Here is a 20,932-nt window from a genome sequence, read left to right as displayed (position 1 = left end):
TCTGCCCAAAGTGTTCAACATGATTAATAAATTTAAGCATGAGTGTACTGAAGATGAAGGAATTATTTTCAGCTCTAAAATAGTTTCAGACTCTTACCTTTTCACTATTCCTGATTACCCTCAAAAGAATAGATTTCTGATCAATAGAAGACATTTAGAATTTTGTCATCATAATTATAACATTTAAGTTCTGAGGAAGGAAGCAGGGGACACAATGAACACTGAGGAATTTAAATTTGAAATGGCTAGATAGTTTAAACTAATAATGTTTGCAAAAAAGGTTAACTGCATTTTCTGCTTTTATGTTGATGATTAAAGTTAATGTATTTGAGTCCACCTGCTGGTCATTTACTGATCCAGGTAATGTGATTTGTAAGCAAAGAGAAAATTTAAGAAAGTAGAATTGGAACGTAGATCCAGATGGAATGTTGCTTTCCTGTGCTGAAAGTTCTGTCATGTTATTTAGAAGCTGAGCCCAGTGCAGTGCATTTTGTTGAAAGTTCTTGGTGTTTTACTGAATCATGTATTGGCTAATATTTTTAATATGATGTTAGTCTAGAGTCATCAGTTTCATATATCAATTGGAAAAGTTCCATCTTTCTGTTTTAGAACAATATAATCAGTTATAATTTTACTGGAATACTGCCTAGCAATTATGTTCAGTATCAACAATGCTGTGTTATCAGAGCTAATATCAGATTGTAGGTGAGCCTGTTTTCAAAAGCTGATGCCATTTTATTTGGCTCTTTCCAAAACTCACTGATACATCTGAAAGATATAAACTTCTAAAGGCTGTTTAGTCCTTCAAGTCTACCCCTTGTAGTTGTGATGTCTGAAACATTATAAGATGCTTCCTTCCTACAAGCAGTCATCTGATCAAAAGCAACAAAACACAATATTAAAAAGCCACAGCCCTTTTATAAAGGTCTGTATTTTTTTTTATTTTGGATTGATTAGTCTTATTAGTATAGCATGAGACCCTAATTGGAATTGGTCATGAACCTGAAGGAAAATATGAACTATAACTCAAGGTTCCTTTTTATTCACTAAATTAATTTTTGTTCATTTTGGTGTAAAGTGTAATCATTGTTGGTACTGCCTAAATGCATAACCCAAAGTGCATATTCCCATTATGTAGGTTATGTGCCATTTGTTAGTGTTTAGCCCATTCCTCCAGTCCATCTGAATATCATAGAAACACCACATCTCCTTTAGTCCTAACATGAATAAATTTTCATATCAGCAAAACTAAGAATCATTCTGACACTGACTAGGAAAACAAACACTTTCTGTAAGTACTGTAGCTCTATTTACATTTGTTGAATAAAGCGGCCTTCATCGAAAATATAGTAAATTAACTACTATAGAGATAGTAACGCAGTTTGGAGTGTAAATTAACTTTCTGGATACTTTTGCAATTCATTCATTTTTCTTAATCTTGTTGATTATTTGACAGAAAACAGGAGTTATTACCACTGTGGACCCCCACAGCCGATACCCATCTATAATTGAATTTGGGAAGTATGAAATCCATACCTGGTATTCGTCGCCATATCCACAGGAGTATGCAAGGTAACATTACAGGCTTTCTTTTGTTCTAACAGCGGTTCACGTGCATATTGAAGAAATCAGCCTTTTAATTCAACTTTATTAAGTAATTGCATTCAACTGAGGAACCCAAGTACCATTTGTTTTTCTATTGTATAATATTCATTGCACTTTCTTTTAATAATCCCAGTCTTGTATTGTTGCATATAATAATAGTTTGCTGAAGAGTGATTGACATACATATGTTCAGCACTTAACAAACATGCTGAAACAGTATTTTGTAAATCTGTGTTGGGATTAGTAAAGTCAAATGGGAAGCAGTCTAAACTGGAGATAAACTCTATTTGCTTGGTAACATAACAATAAAACATCAATATATCATCTATTTTATCAAGAGCCAATAAACTGAATCACTTACAGTATTTATCCCTACTAAAAATTTCATCATGCACAATAAATTGGACCCCGCAATTTTTCACTTCAATATTTTGAAGATTTTGACTAGCAGTCAAAGCACAAACTGAAGAAATCCAAACTGGTGGAGGATGGCCTTGCATACTTCTTGGACAAATTGAACTGTGGCTTCAGATGTCTGGAATAGCCGTACTTTGAACTATATACAGAAGAAACTATTTTCATCACTTCCCCTTCTGTTCAGAATTAAAAATGTGCCGATTATAGTTGAATGGTTTGCTAGTGGTTTTGCCAAGAAACAGGAATATAATGAAAATTAATTGCTGATTGTCTCCGAATACAGTGTGTAGGAGCCCTGAGCCACAGTACTAGGACCCCCATAAACCCATCTCAAAATTCTTTTGATGCAATGAAATGGTTTCAACTACCTGACCAAGGAGAGGTGCATGTCCCTAACTTAAAGGTACAGGTCCTCACCAGGTTACAAACACCCAACTTATAAGAGATCCCATACATACTAATGAACATTTGGGAGACTGGCGGGATTGATAGGGATGGATTGGCTGGCTGCTGCATGGCTGTAGGCATCTTCTGTCAGGTGTTTCCATGTGCCTTCTCTCCCCACCACACTTCATCCCCCCCCATCACCTCACTGAGCTGCAACAGTTGGGGGCTGGGTGTGATGACCAGACCAGGGAGCACTGAGAGGACTCACTCTCTCATTGATCAGTGAGACCGGCTGATGGCCGCTCTCCCCGCGCCTACTCACTCTCCTGTCATGGCTGTTTCTGTTCATTTCCGACTTACGAACAGTTATCGGGTATGGAAACCTGTCATGACCTGGGGACGAATAAATTATAGCAAATCGTGATCTTGGTTTCCTTAATAAAACTGAGCATAGGATCCTCTGTTTTGCCAACAAGCAGAAGAGCAAGACCAACAGTGATTAAAAAACACCAACTATATCAACTGATAGTGTTAATGCTTTCAACACAGAGACCTTTCTCTTGCCAAAGATTTCTTTAGACGGTGAAAATTCTCCACATTTGGTACAATGTAAAGCTGACCTGTGGGGAAGAAAGTACAGCTCTAAAAAGGTCGGGGGGTGGGTGGGGGAGCTGAGAAAAAGGACAATGGTGTGAATGGAATTTGTCCATAAACCTTTGGTGGGTTTATAGAACGAGCTGCCTGAAGAAATGATAGAGGTGGGTACAATTACAACATTTAAGAGACATTTGGACAGGTCCATGGATAGGAAACGTTTAGAGGGATATGGGCCAAATACAGGCAAATGGGATTAGCTCAGATAGATACCATGGTCGGCGCCCACAAGTTGGGCTGAAGGACCTGTTTCCATGCTGTAAGACTCTATGACTTTAAGCATTGAGTAAATTGGGTAATTGGTTTATTATTGTCACGTACTGAGGTACAGTGCAAAATTTGTCTTGCTTACTGTCCATATAGATCATTTCAATGCAATGGTGCAGGAAGGTAGTACAAGAAAAAACAATAACAGAATGTGGAATAAAGTGTAACAGCTACAGAGAAAGTGCAGTGCGTGTGGACAATAAGATGCAAGGCCATAATGAGGTAGATTGTGAGGTTTTATCATACTAGGGGACTATTCAATACAAGGGATGGAGTAATCCATAGTTTAATGTATTTTTAGGCAGATTGGACATTTTGGCTGAATTGGAAAACATGACTTGAGCCATCAAAATATTAACATATACTTACAGCAACCACAAGGTAAAATGTAATTTATTTTTGCAGAGCCTGATGATCTACATAAAGATTAGTTATTGGTTATAGGCTGAAGAATTCTTCAGGATGTTGTCAGAGATTATTGATGTGAAGGGAGATAACTTTAGGTTTTACGCCAAGGACAGAAACTCTTAAGAGTTTTAAAGGATCAGAAGGTATTATGATTAGATATACAGTAATTTATACTTACCATACATTATGTTTGGCTTAAGGCCCCACAAAATCACAAAAAAGTAGTAAATTGTACAGGGGTTATTGCTCATCCTTTCATTGATAAAGTGTGCACAGAATGTTCACACTCTCACAAAATGAATTACTAACAAATGAACTTTCACCGATTAGTAATTAACAAGTTAGGCATTAACATTATTTCCAAACTTTTTTTTAGGCTACCAAAGCTTTACCTATGTGAGTTTTGTCTGAAGTACATGAAGAGTCGGAACATTTTACAGAGGCATGCAAAAAAATGTGGCTGGTTCCATCCACCTGCTAATGAAATATACCGGAAAAACGATCTGTCAGTATTTGAGGTAAAATGTTAAAAGTTTAGATATTGTTAATGTAGTAAATTGCAAATAATTCCATATTGTTATTTGAGTGTTTGATAAAGATTAGTTTAGCAGCATATTTAACAAAACTTGCTGCTGAGAAATTGTATTCTTTTTGAATTGTATTTTGGCTATTACTAATTTTGTGAATTACTGTAAATACAACATTTTTTGAGCAATTCACTTTACCCTTGTCGAAGCAGTTATCTCTCTATTAATACAGTAACTTCTGTACATAATTTTATGTTAATAATCAAACTAAAATTGAAATATATTCAAGTAATTTACATGAGGTACTTTTAGAATATATGGTTCTTGAAGTCCTTTTTCAATTTGAGGGTTACTTCGTGAAGATGCAGCCTTCAGCAAGGGGACTATTATTTGATAGTGGCTGGAAATAGTTATGCTTCATTTTAACCTGAAAGTAGCAACTTAACTTGAAACCCAAACAGACCCTGGAGAGAAACTGTGTGTTATCCTGAACTACATATTGTTGTAGAATCACTTTAGGCTTTTACTCCAGGCTTACTTAATAAAATTCAGCTAAAACTATGTGTAACATAAATATGCCCAAGTGGATTGATTGTAAATTGATATGCTGCACCAATTATAAACCTATAAAATATTTTTTCAATTTTTTTGTAACTTTCATTGAACACATTATTTTATGTTCCATTGAATTTATGCCCAAGATGTTTACATTGCCTAATGATACATGTTGTGCACAATTGTCCTTTCAAAGGAAGGTATGTGAATAAATGCTGGAAACAGACAGAATTGGAAGGCAATGTATTTGAGAATAAATACCCGTAATTGTTTTTGGAGAAAGAAGATAATTATATGATGGTGATTCCACCCAATGTTAGCAACTCTTAATTGAGATTGTGAAGTAACTGCAGTCATATGGTATGTAGGTGTAGATATCAGTTGGGTATTTTAATTGTATATGTTTAAGCAGTTTTTGAATATATTGCTTTGCTATGGATAAGAGAATATTTGTAACTCTACAATTCCATTTACAGGTTGATGGAAACATCAGTAAGATCTACTGCCAAAACCTCTGTCTACTAGCCAAGCTTTTTCTGGACCATAAGACACTTTACTATGATGTTGAACCATTTCTTTTCTATGTATTGACTAAAAATGATGAAAAGGGCTGTCATCTTGTTGGCTACTTCTCCAAGGTAAGTGTTTCAGATGTAAATTATTGAGCAAAACAGCCTTTTCCCCTTTTTCAATTGACAAGAAAGAAGAGTTGGGTTAAATGATATTAGTCAAAATATTCATTGAGATTACACGTTCTAATTCATTAATATTAAGAAGATTAGTATCTGCATTGAATGTAAATTAGTTTTTTTTAATCACACCCATTTTTGTAGTACCTTCCTATAATTTCGTAGTTTACAAACTTTTATATCGTGCAAATTCTGATAGTTAGGAGAAAGAAGTTAACCCTCATGAAGCATCAGCCAATACAAACCACCAAATGATTGTGTTTTGTTTTTGTATAGTTGTCAATCAGAGAAGAACAATTAAAGTAAAAAATATTAATCGAATTGATCAAATGTTTTTTGAAACTTATTTTGTTGCCACATTGAAATACTCAAGTCACCGTGTATTCCCACTATTTTCACTCTCAGACACAGTGACCATTTTCTCAGCTATGGTCACCATCATTTGCCATGTTGCAGAAAGATCCATTAACCTTCCTTGCCCTTTCAATTCTAGTGTCCTTCTTAGAACATAGAATAGTACAGCACAATACAGGCCCTTCAGCCCACAATGTTGTGCCGACCTTTAAACCTCACCAAAGACTATCTAACCCCTTCCTCGCACATATCCCTCTATTTTAAATTCCTCCATGTGCTTATCTAGCAATCTCTTGAATTTGACCAATGTACCTGCCTCCACCACCGCCCCAGGCAGCGCATTCCACACCCCAACCACTCTCTCAGTAAAAGAACCTTCCTCTGATATCTCCCTTGAACTTCCCACCCATTACTTTAAAGCCACGCCCTCTCGTATTGAGCATTGGTGCCCTGGGAAAGAGGCGCTGGCTGTCCACTCTATCTATTCCTCTTAATATTTTGTACACCTCTATCATGTCTCCTCTCATCCTCCTCCTCTCCAAAGAGTAAAGCCCTAGCTCCCTTAGTCTCTCCTCATAATGCATATTCTCTAAACCAGGCAGCATCCTGGTAAATCTCCTCTGCACCCTTTCCAACGCTTCCACGTCCTTCCTATAATGAGATGACCAGAACTGGACTAAGTGTGGTCTGACCAGAGTTTTATACAGCTGCATCATTACCTCGCAGCTCTTAAACTCGATCCCTCAACTTATGAAAGCTAACACCCATAAGTTTTCTTAACTACCCTATCCACCTGTGAGGCAATTTTCAGGGATCTGTGGATATGGACCCCCAGATCCCTCTGCTCCTCCATACTACCAAGAATGCTGCCATTAACTTTGTACTCTGCCTTGGAGTTTGTCCTTCCAAAGTGTACCACCTCACACTTCTCCGGATTGAACTCCATCTGTCACTTCTCAGCCCAGCTCTGCATCCTATCAATATCCCTCTGCAATCTTCGACAATCCTCTACACTATCCACAACACCACCAACCTTTGTGTCGTCTGCAAACTTGCCAACCCACCCTTCTACCCCTTCATCCAAGTCATTAGTAAAACTCATGAAAAGCAGAGGTCCCAGAACCGATCCTTGTGGGACACCACTAGTCACAGCCCTCCAATCTGAATGCACTCCCTCCACCACAAGCCTCTGCTTTCTACAGGCAAGCCAATTCTGAATCCACACAGCCAAGCTTCCTTGGATCCCATGCCCTCTGACCTTCTGAAGAAGCCTACCATGTGGAACCTTATCAAATGCCTTGCTAAAATCCGTGTAGACCACATCTACTGCACTACCCTCATCAATCTGTCTGGTCACCTCCTCAAGGAACACTATCAGGCTTGTGAGACATGATCTGCCCTTCACAAAGCCATGCTGGCTGTCCCTGATCAGACCATGATTCTCTAAATGCCCATAGATCCTATTTCTAAGAATCCTTTCCAACAGCTTGCCCACCATAGAAGTAAGGATCACTGGTCTGTAATTCCCTGGACTATCCCTACTACCTTTTTTTGAATAAGGGGACAACATTTGCCACCCTCCAATCCTCTGGTACCATTCCTGTGGACAATGAGGACTCAAAGATCCTAGTCAAGGGCTCAGCAATCTCCTCCCTCGCCTCGCAGAGCAGCCTTGGGAATATTTTGTCAGGCCCCAGGGACTTATCTGTCCTAATGTTTTCTAACAGCTCCAACACATCCTCTCTCTTGACATCAACGTGCTCTAGACCATTAACCTTAACAACACTGTCCTCAGCGTCATCAAGACCCCTCTCCTTGGTGAATACTGAAGTATTCATTGAGGACCTCACCCACTTCTACAGCTTCCAGGCACATCTTCCCACCTTTGTCCCTAATCGGTCCTACCTTTACTCCCATTGTCCTGCTTTTCACATAAGTGAAAAATGCCTTGGGGTTTTCCTTAACCCTACTCACCAAGGCCTTCTCATGTCCCCTTCTTACTCTCCTCAGCCCCTTCTTAAGTTCCTTCCTTGCAACCCTATATTCCTCAAGAGACCTATCTGATCCTTCTGCCTAAACCTTATGTATGCTGCCTTCTTCCTCCTAACTAGATGTTCCACCTCTCTTGTCAACCATGGTTCCTTCACCCTGCCATTCCTTCTCTGCCTCACCTGGACAAATTTATCCCAAACATCCTGCAAGAGATCCCTGAACAACGACCACATCTCCATAGTACATTACCCTTCAAAAATGTCATCCCAAATCACACTCGTAAGTTCTAGCCTTATAGCCTCATAATTCGCCCTTCCCCAATTAAATATTTTCCTGTCCTCTTTGCTCCTATCCTTGTCCATCACAATGCTGAAGGTTAGGGAGAGGTGATCACTGTCCCCCAAATGCTCACCCACTGAGAGATCTGTCACCTGACCTGGTTCATTACCTAATACTAGATCTAATATGGCATTCCCTCTAGTTGGCCTGTCAACATACTGTGAAAGGAATCCATCCTGGACACACTTGAACTCTGCCCCGTCTAAACCTTTGGTACTAAGCAGGTGCCAATCAGTTTTTGGGAAGTTGAAGTCTCCCATGATAACAACCCTGTTATTTTTGCACCTTTCCAAAATCTGCCTCCCGATCTGCTCCTCAGTATCCTTGCTGCTTACCAGGGGGCCTATAGAATACTCCCAGTAGAGTATCTGCTCCTTTCTTGCTCCTAACTTCCACCCATCCTGCTACATTATCCACCCTTTCTGCAGCTGTAATAGTACCCCTAACCAGTAACGCCACCCGTCGTCCTCTTCTCCCCCCCTCCCTATCCCTTTTAAAACACTGAAATCTGGGAATATTCAGTATCCATTCCTGCCCTGGTGTCAGCCAAGTCTCTGCAAGAGCCACAATATCATAGTTCTATGTATTTATCCAAGCTCTCAGTTCATCACCCTTATTCCTGATGCTTCTTGCATTTAAGTAAAGGCACTTTAGCCCATCCACCTTACTACTTTTATACCCTATACTCTGCTTCTGCTTCCTCAAAGCCTCTCTGTATGTTAGATCTGGCTTTACTCCAATGATCTATCCCTCTAGTTCCCATCCCCCTTGTAAACTAGTTTAAACCCTCCCGAACCACACTAGCAAACCTGCCTGCAAGGATATTGGTCCCCCTCGAGTTCAGGTGTAACCCATCTCCAGGTCCCACCTTCCCCAGGAGAGATCCCAATGATCCAAAAATCTAAAACCTTGCCCCCTGCACCAACTCCTCAGCCACACATTCATCTGCCATCTCCTCCTATTCTTACCTTCACTATCATGTGGCACTGGCAGCAATCCTGAGTTTGCTACCCTTGAGGTCCTGTTCTTCTGCCTAGCTCCCTAAACTCACTTTTCAGGACCTCATCCCTCTTTCTACCTATGTTGTTGGTACCAACACGTACCATGACTTCTGGCTGCTTTCCCTCCCGCATAAGAATGCTGTGGACCTGATCAGAGAGATCCTGGACCCTGGCACCTGGGAGGCAACATACCATCCAGGATTCTTGCTCACTGCCACAGAACCTCCTGTCTGTTCCCCTGACTATCAACTCCTCTATCACTATTGCCCTCCTCCTCCCTTCCCTTCTGAGCTGCAGGACCAGTCCCAGTGCCAGAGACCTGGCTACTGCCACTTGATCCCTGTAGGTCATCCCCCTCAACAGCATCCAAAGCGGAATACCTGTTTTGAGGGGAACAGCCTCCAGGGTCCTCTGCACCGTCTGCCTGTTCCCCTTCTCTTTCTCTCCCCTGACAGTCACTCATCTATCTGCCTCCTGGACCCTAGAAGTACCTGCTCCAAGGTGGTGGGGGGGGATGGTGACTGCCTCCTGATGCACAGCATCTACATAACTCTCTCCCTCCCTGATGCTCTGCAGTGTTTGAAGCTGCGACTCCAGGTCATCAATTCTGAGCTTAAGTTCCTCCAGCCTCAAGCACTTACTGCAGATGTGGTCACCGTGCACCCCAGCAGGGTCCACTAGGTCCCACATCATGCAGCTGCAGCACAGCGCCTTGCCCTCCATCTGAACTATTTTTTTTTCCCTACCTAGCTGTAGACTACTTAAAAGTTATAACAATAACAGTAAATCTTACCTTTACTTACCAGCTACTCACCAGTGTTGTTGCAAATGGCCTCCGCCTCTTGATGCCAAAGCCTGTTGTGCCAAAGCCACTCACTCTGACTCTGTCCACTCCGACAATGGCCGCTTCAAAATGGCCACTCTGCTTGACATGACCTCCTTTTTACTGGGCCTTCTAAATTAGCCCAGACCAGTGAGGGACCCACTGCTCCTTGGTCTCTCAGTTCCTGTTTCTCTCTTAAGTCCTCATTCAGTAATCTATGCAATTTAAAAATTATTAAAACTTGTGGACTAAAATTATTGGGAAATCTGGTAAATCACCTGAATGAAGATACCAGCTCCTTCAGAGCTAAAAAATGCTTTTTCCTCATTATTCTCTAATATTGTCATATATGGGGGATTTGTAGACTTAAGAGGGGTAGGTAGGGCAATGTAAACAGTGGTCTATCCCTGAGCTCTTGCATACAAATAAACAAGATAAATCAGAGAGTGGAAAAGATTTCAATAGGACAAGGGGGAAAATGTCAAAATAGTAACAGGTGTCACTGATACAGAGGAGGCGGAGCAGATTGTCACCCAAAAGGAATAAGAGATTGGTTGATGGAAGTTGGGTGTGGATATAAACAACTAAAGGAGCTCACTGGAAATGTTGGTGAAAAGAAGTAAATAGACACAAAAAGGTTAAATTTTGTGCTACAGTTTCACTAACTAGTCCTTGAGGCTGACCAACTCAAATTCCAGCTAATGTTCAGAAGGTTCAATACATCATACAGGCTAATTTCAAATCTAACCATCTGATTTCTTTGCAGCAAATGATAATTAATGATAATGTCTAGAGATGTTGACATCGTTCTACCACCACAGATTCAGTTTCTCTGTACACATCATATGTGCTATTTAGTTATTTGCTGGCAATTTGTTGCCAATAGCATTATTGTGGCAAGCTGAGGATAAAATGTTGCTATCTTATAAATTGATTTGAGTCTGTAACAAAAATATTTTAAAACTCGTTTAATTCAGCAGCAAGGGGTATTTGCAAACAAAGGATGCACTGTATACACATTAAAGGTTATAAAGACACTATTTGGATGATATGAAAACTACTCATTAACCACTTTGAAAACTACAGAATGATAGAATACAAAGAATACTTATCAACCACTCAGTGAACTGATCTACACAGTGCTGGAGGGAACGCCAGGTTTTCAACAGCTGCTTCTACTGCTCTCTTTCTCAAGTCTGCCCCTTAGGTCTGATTGCGACTCCAGCCTAAAGCAAGAGTGTACCCTGCACAAAAGTAGTCCCTTTCTATACTCTTAAAACCCCTTACCCTAGTACTGTCCCATGGGTATGGTACCAGGCTACACCTGCAACAGCACATCATTTTTCCTTTCCCAGACAAGCATGTTTTTCATCATTATCTACTGTCAAGGCTGTGGACCAGGACCCTTTTACTTTCTCAAAACATTCCCACATTCCAAGCTGACACCATATTGTGTTAAACATTTGTGCACACACCAAGGAGGAATCAAATATAACTTCTGGCAAATTTAACTCTTATATAGATTTTTGCCTTTTTAAATTGAACTTGAACTATGATACTTAACTTCAAAGTGAATTTAAGGATTGACATTAACCTAAATTCTACAACACAGCGACGAAGTGGTTGCTCTTTCCACCAGACCAAGCAATTAAGATTGACGGTGAAATGCAGAATACTGTCAACATTGGTATAATTTCTTTTAAGGTAAATCCATGTATGTAAATAAGATTCACAATTAAATGCTTATTATGCTATCATTAATTTTTAGTACTTTGTAGAATTTTTATTTTTGTACCGGTGTATTACAGGATTTCAAAGTGAGCTGTTTAACTACTTTGGGTTTAGTTTAAAGAAAGATGATTTTCCTTGGTCCTTAATTAATCCTGAGTGATGGATTTGCCCAGCCTCAGGACCACTTAGAGCCATAAATGATAATTGGTATACAGTACAGAACAGGCCCTTCGGTAGCTCAGGTAGGCAACTTAGTTGCGTGGACAAGTTGGGCCGAAAGGCCTGTTTTCATGCTGTATAACTCTATGACCTAAGGCCCAACTTGTCCATGCCAACCAAGTTGTCTACCTGAGCTTGGCCCATTTCCCAGTGCTTGGCCCATATCCCTCTAAGCTTCTCATTTCCATATACTTGTCTAGATGTCTTCTAAACATTGTAATTGTACCCATCTCTACAGCTTCCACTAGCAGCTCATTCCATGTACTCACCACCCTCTGGGTGAAAAGGTTGCCCCTCAGGTCCCTTTCAAATCGTTCCTATCATATGCCTACTTACTTTTCCTGACCAGTGCCTCAATGTCCCTGGTCAACCATGGTTCCCTAATCCTGCCAGCCTTGCCCTTCACCTACATCCGGGACACCTCGCATTCTCTCCATTTTAACAATTTTCAATTCCCTGACCCCCGCTGCTTCATGTTCACCATGGATGTCCAGTCTCTATACATTTCCATCCCCCATCAGGAAGGGCCTTGGGGCTCTCCATTTCTTTCTAGAGGACAGATCTAACCTGTTCTCCTCTAGTAACACCCTCTTCCGCCTGGCAGAACTTGTGCTTACCCTGAACAACTTCTCTTTTGACTCCTCACACTCTCTCCAAATATATAGCCATGGCCACTCGCATGGGCCCTAGCTACACCTGCCTTTTTGTTGGCTATGTGGAGCAGTCCATGTTCCAAACCAACTTCCCAACTCTTTCTCTGCTACATCGATTACTGCATTGGTGCTGTCTCCTACACCAGTGCAGAACTCGTCAATTTCATCAACTTTGCTACATGCTTCCACCCTGCCTTCAAATTCACATGGTCCATTTCTGACACCTCACTCCCCTTGTTTGATCTCTCCGTTTCCATCTCAGGAGACAGATTATCCACCAGCATCTACAACAAACCCACTGATTCCCACAGTTACCTCGACTATACCTCCTCCCACTCTGTCACATGTAAGGAGGTAATTCCTTTCTCCCAGTTTCTCCATCTCCACCATATCTGTTCTCAATATGAGGCCTTGCACTTCAAGACATTTGAGGTGTTCTTTTTTTTAGAAAACAGGGCTTCCCCCTCACCCACCCTCACTGTGGTTGATGGAGCCCTCACCCACATTATCTCTTGCACTTCTGCACCTACGCTAGCTGCCCCCAAACAGAACAGGGATAGAATTCCCCTAGTCCTCACCTTTCACCCCACCATCCTACACATCCAGCACATCATTCTTCGAAACTTGCACCAGCTACAATGTGATCTCTCTTTCTCGCTCGCTCTCTTTCTCTTGCAGGTTCACTCATCCCTCTCCACCCATCCCTTCCCCTTCTCAGGCACTTTCCCCTGTAACTGCAGGAAATGTAAGATGTATCCCTACGCTTCCTCTCTCACCACCATCCAGGTCCCTAAACAGCCCTTCCATGCGAGTCAGAGATTCACATGCATCTCCTCCAACCTTGTTTATTGCATTCAGTGCTCCTGATGTACATCGGTGAGACCAAGCACAGACTGGGCTACCCCTTTGCTGAGCACCTGCGCTCCATCCACCTTGGCCTTCTGGAGCTCCCAGTTGCTAACTATTTTAATTCCCCTCCCCATTCCCACATGGCCCCTCTGTCCCCGGCCTCCTTTACTGCCAGGGTGAGGCTAAACATAAACTAGAGGAACAGCACCTCATATTCCCCCTGGGTAGTCTACAGCCTGATGGCAATTTCAGGTACACTGCTCCCCCTTTCTCTCCTCCTGATCTACCCATTTCCTCCTACACTGCACCAGCCCCCATCTTCCCTTTTTTTTTTCCCTTCCTCCCCCTCCTCTACTTACTCCATCGGCCCATCACCCACACACTCCTCCCATCTGCCTACCCCATCTCCCTTATTTGGTTCCATGCTGCACTTTTCCTTCCTATCAGATTCCATCTTCTGCAGCCCTTTGTTGCCTCTATCTATATCACCTCCCACCCTCTGTCACTATCTCCACTCTTTCCTCCTCCATCTGCCTCCCTACCTTGATCCACCAATTGCTTGCCAGCTCTTGCTCCATCTCTCCCACTCACCACCTCCTATTGGCTATCTTTCAGTCCAGATGAAGGGTCTTGACCCAAAGCATTGACTGTCTGTTTCCATCCACAGACCTGCCTGGCCTGCTGAGCTCCTTTGTTTGTTGCTCCAGATTCCAGCACCTGCAGTCTCTCGTGTCTCCATTTTGCCCTTCACCCTAACAAGTACCGGCGGTCCCTGAATTCTCCTTATCTCACTTTTAAAAGCCTCCCACTTGCCAGATGTCCCTTTACCTGCAAGTAGTCTCTCCCAATCAAAAGTTGCCTTGCCCCAATTTAGAAGCTTAACTTGTGGACCAGGCCTATCTTTTTCCATAACTTTTTAAAAACAAATAGAATTACGGTCACTAGTTCCAAAGTGCTCCCCCACTCACACTTCAGTTATAAAGTCATAGAGTTGTACAGCATGGAAAAAGGCCCTTCGGCCCATTCATTTCCATGCCAACCAAGATGTATATTCAAGCTAATCCCATTTCCCAGCACTTGGCCCATATCCCTCTAAACTCTTGTCATCCATATACCTGTCCACATACTACTTAAATGTATCTAATGTACTTGCCTCATTTCCCCTGGCAGCTGGTTCCATATATCTACCACCCTTTGTGTTTAAACAAAAAAAGTTGTTCCTCAGCTTATTAAACCTTTCACTTCTAACTTTAAAACTATGTCCTTTAGTTTTCGATTCACCCTATCTATGCCCCTCATGAGTTTATATAATTCTATGAGATCACCCTTCAGTCTCCCACACTCCAAGGAGTAAAGACCTAGCCTGTCAAACCTCTCCCTATAACTCAGTCCCTCGAGTCCTGGCAACATCCTTGTAATCATTTTTGCACTCTTTAATCATATCCTTCCTATAACAGGGTGACCAAAATTGAATACAGTACTCCAAATGTGGCCTCACCAATGTCCTGTAGAATCACAATATAAGCTCCCAACTTATATACTCAGTACCCTGACTGATGAAGGCCAGTATGCCAAAAGCCTTCTTCACCACCCTATCTACCTGTGACTCCAATTTAAGGGAACTATGCACCTGTACTCCAAGGTCCCTCTGTTCTACAACAGTACCCAGCACCCTTCCATTCAATGTAAAAATCCTGCCTTGATTTGTGCTTCCAAAATGTAACACTTCACACTTATCCGAATTAAATTCCACTTGCCATTCCTCAGCCCACCTACCCAGCTGATCAAGATCCCGCTGCAATTCTTGGTACTCCGCTGTCTACAACACCACCTATTTTAGTGTCATCTGCAGACCCACTAACTATTCCTCATATATTCTCATCCACATCGTTAATGTAGATGACAAATAACAATGTGCCCAGCTCTGACACCTGGGGCACATCAATAGTCACAGATCTCCAGTGTGAGAAACATCCTTCCACCATCACCCTCTGCTTCCTACCATCCAGCTAATTTTGTATCCAGTTTGCCAGCTCTCTTTGGATCCCATGCAATTTAACCTTCCAGAGCAGCCTACCATGCAGAACCTCATCAAAAGGCTTACTGAAATGCATATATATATATCACATCTACCACTGTTCCCTGATCAACCTTCCTCGTCACTTCATCAAAAAAAACTCACTCAAATTTGTAAGATGCACGAATTTGTAAGACTCACGAAGCCATTCTGGCTACCCCTGATCAACCCTTGTCTTTCCAAATGTAAGTATATTTTATCCCTCAGAATGCTTTCCAGCATCTTGCCTACCACAGAGGTTAGACCAATAGGTTAATAATTACTATCCTTACAGCCCTTCTTAAGTAAAGGTACAACATTTGTTATCCTCCAGTCTTCTGGCACCCCGCCAGAGGATAGCGATGTTGCAAATATCTCAGCAAGGGCTCCCACAATTTCCTCTCTAGCTTCCCATAGTGTTCTTGGGATATACCTCGACCAGACCTGGAGATTCATACATCTTAACACATGCAACATGTCTTCTACTGTAATATGGATTTCTTCCAAAACATCTCCGTTAACTCTCCCAGGTTCCCAAGTCTTCACATCTTTCTCCATGGTAAAAAAACAGGGGAGAAATAATCATTGAGAACTCTGCCCATCTCCAGGGGCTCCAAGTATAGATTTCCATTTTGGTCTTTGAGAGGCCTTATTTTCTCCCTAGTCACTCTTTTTCCCTTAATATATTAAAAAAAATCTTAGGATTCTCCTTAACTGTCTCTGCCAAAGCTATCTCATGCCCCCCTCTTTGCCCTCCTAATTTCCTCCTTGAGTATACTCTGGCATCCTCTAGATACCTCCAGTGATTCACTTGATCCCAGCTTCCTATATCTGACCCAACCCTCCATTTTCTTGACCAGGGTTACAATATCCCTTGATATCCAGGGTTTCCAACTCCCAGCAGCTTTGTGTTGTACTTTAACAGGAACATGTAGTCCTTGAACTTTTGCTATCTCACTTTTAAAAACCACCCACTTACCAGAGGTCCCATGTCTGTAAACAACCTAGCCCAAACAACCTTTACAAGCCCCTTTCAAAATTCGCCTTGACAGGAACCTGCGGACCTGTCCCTTTCCATAGCTATTTTAAATATTCATAATGGAACTATGGTCACTGATCCCAAAGTGCTCCCCTACTGTGACCTCAGTCACTTGCCCTTCCTTATTTCCCAATAGGAAGTCCAGTGTTGCCCCTCTCAAGTAGGGCTAGAATTCTGGAAAGGAACCTAAACTACAAATATGTGGGATAGATTAAGTGCAACCGCTGAAATCTAACAGCAATAATTATCTTAATTGAATGAGCATTCATCTGGGTTTTAACACAAGAGTCTACGTTTTTGTTTCAACCCGTGCTAAAGTATTGTCTGAGGTACAAAAAAATTCCTTTTACACATGCACTTTATCCTAAAATATTCTTGCTTAAAGAATGTCAAAAGGGAATTTAGTTATCTTTCCAAACCTAGGCCAGCAATGAATAACATTCCAAATATTCCTTTGTTTGATCTCTGATTACCATAACATCAGATTTCTTTGTTTAAAGTTTTTTAAACTCTCTTTTTTAACTTTTTCTTAGTTGTGTTTCTAATCTTGTTACAGTACCCAACCTATTCGTTTTTTAGATTTATTTAGTTGCTTGTGATGACACCGTGTAATGTAATAGTATTTAATAAACAGTTCAATTGGTAGATTAGTTCTGATAGAAGCTATTAGCTGCAAAATAGATTGAAATAACTGCAATTCATAACAAGCCTGTGGCTTAGAAAGTAAATGTAGAAAAGCTAATGTTTTCCATTAAAATTTACTGACTACTAGCAATCATTAAAACTGTTGTAGAGTCTTCTAACACAGAGGCAGATGCTTCTGCCAACCGTGAACATGTCAACCATCAAGTACCCATCTACACTTATTTCATTTACCAGCAGGGTACATAGGCTTCTATGCCTTATCCAGATATTTCATAAATACTGTGAGAGCACCTGCCTCCACCATCAACTCAGGTGATGTGTTCCAAATTCCAGTCATCCTCTGGGTGGATAAAAAAATCTTCCTCAGATCCCTTCTAAACTTCTTGCCCGAAACCTATGCACTCTGGTTATAGTCACCATAACTGAAGTTCTCCAATCCTGACAACATCTTGGTAAATCTCCTCTGCACTCTCTCTAGCTCAATCACATCCTTCCTATAGTATGATGACAAGAACTGCACATGATAATCCAAGTGCAGCCTAACCAGTGTTTTGTAAAGTGCCTTCTTCATTATCCTCTATCTTTGTTGCCACTTTCAAAGAACCATGGACTGGGACCCCCAAGGTGTCTCTGTCCATCAACATTCCATAATGCCCTGCCATTTACTGTATATATCCTACTTCTATTTGACTTCCTAAAATGCATCAGCTTGCATTTTTCAAGATTAAATTCCATTTGGGAACACTCCACATAACTTGCTACCTGACCTAGATCCTGCTGTAGCATTAGACAAACTTCCTCACTATCTACAGTACAATTTTTGTGTCATCCACAGACTTACTAATCATACCTCCCTAGTTCACATCCAAGTTCTTAACATTTATCACAAGCAGCAAAATATCCCAGCACCGATCCCCATGGTACACTACTGGCCACAGACTTCCACCACAACCCTCTGTTTCCTATCAGCTCACCAATCTTGGCGTAGTGGTTAGTGCGATGCTATTACAGCACCAGCGATCGGGGTTTGATTCCCGTCGCTGTCTGTAAGGAGTTTGTACGTTCTCCCATCTCTGCGTGGGTTTCCTCCGGGTGCCCCGGTTTCCTCCCACATTGCAAAGACGTACGGGTAGGTTAATTTGGGTTTAAAAATGGGCAGCGCAGACTCGTTGGGCCGGAAGGGCTTGTTACCATGCTGTAAATAAAATTTAAAATTTAGAAATTTAATTAGCCAGCTCACCTTGTATACCATTTGACTTAACCTTCTGGACCAGCCTACCTTGCAGGACCTTGTTAAATACCTTCCTAAAATTCATGTAGGCAATGTTTACTACATTGCCTTCATCAGTCTACTTTGTTACCCCCTCAAAAAACTTGATCAGATTAGTGAAGTAGAATTTCCCCTGCACAAAGCCATGCTGACTATCCCTAATCAGTCCTTGCCTTTCCAAATGTACATAAGTCCTGACCCTTCAAATTTTCTCCATTAATTTCCCTACCACTGACATAGATAAGTATAAGCTACTGAACCTTGTGTTATCCCTGTTGCCCTTCTTAAATAAAGGAACAACATTAGCTATCCTCCAGTCTTCTGGTACCTCACCTGTGGCTAACAAAGATGCAAAAATCATTGTCAAGGCCCCAGCTATCTCCTTCCTTGTTTCCCGTGGCATTCTGGAATACATGTCATCATGCCTTGGGAATTTATCCACACTCGTGCTCCAAGACATCTAACACCACCGACTATCTAACACCACCATCTTTTCTATACTGACCTGCTCCAGACAATCAATGTATCTCCCCCCCCCCCCCCCGAACTCACTGTCCCCCACGTCCTTCTTCTTGGTAAATACAAATGAAAAGTATTCATTTAGGACCTCGCCCACTTCTCCTAGCTCCACACATAGGTTCCTCCTTTGGTCCCTAAAGGGAAACAATCTTTCCCTAGCTATGCTCTTGCTCCCAATATACTTACTGAATGATTTAGGATTCTCCTTAATCTTAGCTGCCAAGGATATTTCATTACTCTTTTTGCTCTCCTAATTTCTTTCTTAAGTACTCTCCTACACCCTCTGTTTTCATCAAGGGTTTTGCTTGATTGTAGTTGTCTATACCTGTCATGTGTTTCTTTTTTTCCCATGATCAAACCTTCAATATTTTTTGTCATCCAAGGTTTCCTGATCTTGCCATCTTTGCCTTTCACTCTTACTGGAACATGCTGACCCTGAACTCTTACTAACTTTTTTTTAGAAAGATCCACGTATCACATGGGGTTTTACCCACAGGCATCTGCTCCCAACCTACTTTTGGCAGATCCTCTTTTGCACTATCAAAATGAGTCTTTCCCCAACTTTAAAGGTCAGCACAACATTGTGGGCTGAAGGGCCTGTATTGTGGTGTACTTTCTATGATTCTATGATTTAGGACTTTAACTTGGGAACCAACTTGATTTCTTTTCTTTCCACTTATATTTCCTATTACCAAGCCAACTTTGGATCCAATTTGCCAACTTGCCCTTGATCCCATAAGCTCTACCCTTTTGGATTAGCTTTCCATGTTGGTCCTTGTCAAAGGCCTCACTGAAGTAGTCAATCCTTGCCTTTCCAAATGTAGATTAATCCTGTCCCTCAGAATTTTTCCAGTAACTCCCACTGCAAATTACAAATTCTCCATCTGTATGAGTAGAATTGATGCTAGTTAGGAGTATATCAGTTAAACTTTAAGTTTGGAATCGTTGGGGTCTCCTTGGTAATAGTTTTGCATGTTGTATAGCTGTTAGCTTTAAGATATGGGAAAATCCTTAATGTAGTTTCTTCTTGTCCTGTCCTGGTCCTGATTCCAGGGCTGTTTATTGACAAGGACAGAATTACTAAGGGTTCTTTATAAAATTCAGATTCTCAGTCATTTAGAAGGCCCATTCCTGGATATATATTCTTAAAATAGGAAAACCAGTAATGCTTTGTAATTATCAGCACATGTCAGCCTTTGCTTAGTGGTAGCACTCATACCTTGACTCAGGTTAATGATTCCTTCTCCAAAAGCAAACACATAACCAAGGCTGGCATTTAATTCAGTACAAAGGGACTACTGCATCGTCAGGCATGCTGTTTCTTGGATACATTAAACCAGAGTCCCACCTGTTTGCTATAGATATGAAAGCACAATTACTCTCAAGGCTGGTGGCGTGGCCAAATTGGGATAAAAATATAATTGCAGGCATAAAAGTCTAGATTTGAGAGAGACTGTGCAAAGTAAGACTGCTAATGTAAGAGTGTACTCTAAAACCTGAATTTCAGCAGAATATTTTGTAAAACTGCAATAGTAGATAATATCTCCTCTATTGGGCCTGAGGCTACATTGTAACATCGTCTATGTTGTGGTAAACTTCCATCCTGATGGCTGTTGTTTCAGCCCATTTGCTAGAACATTTGATGTGTGAACAGCATTGCACTGCAGTTGGGATTTTTGCCAAAGATAATATCAACACCAAATGTGCTCCAAGAATTCACAGCATCGTTTCGTCTTTCCTATCAGATGTAATTCTGAATTAGCAGGAAATTATATATTTCATAGAAAAATTCAAAAATGTAGTGAATCATTGAAGTGCTGGTGATCTGTGGGCACAAAACTTCACAAGAGGAAGGAAGACTTGTGTGTACACAATAACTTTCACAACCTCTGAATGCCCCAAAATATTTTGCATATTTGTAGTTACTGTTGTA

At 41.2% G+C, this 20,932-nt stretch overlaps 1 protein-coding gene across 1 annotated transcript in view; it reads left to right on the top strand.

The window, feature by feature from the left end:
- kat6b (K(lysine) acetyltransferase 6B) overlaps positions 1-20,932 on the top strand; it is a 173,179-nt gene that overhangs the window by 111,760 nt on the left and 40,487 nt on the right. The window contains exons 9-11 of the mRNA XM_052041588.1: positions 1,457-1,572; positions 4,115-4,256; positions 5,297-5,458. Of these exons, the coding sequence (XP_051897548.1) occupies positions 1,457-1,572; positions 4,115-4,256; positions 5,297-5,458 (420 nt within the window). The remainder of the gene's footprint in view (positions 1-1,456; positions 1,573-4,114; positions 4,257-5,296; positions 5,459-20,932) is intronic.

This window comes from Pristis pectinata, chromosome 30 (genome assembly GCF_009764475.1).
Source record: "Pristis pectinata isolate sPriPec2 chromosome 30, sPriPec2.1.pri, whole genome shotgun sequence".
Taxonomy (NCBI): Eukaryota; Metazoa; Chordata; class Chondrichthyes; order Rhinopristiformes; family Pristidae; genus Pristis; species Pristis pectinata.
Note: the sequence above shows the minus strand (reverse complement) of the source record. Positions and strands in the feature narration are given on the sequence as shown.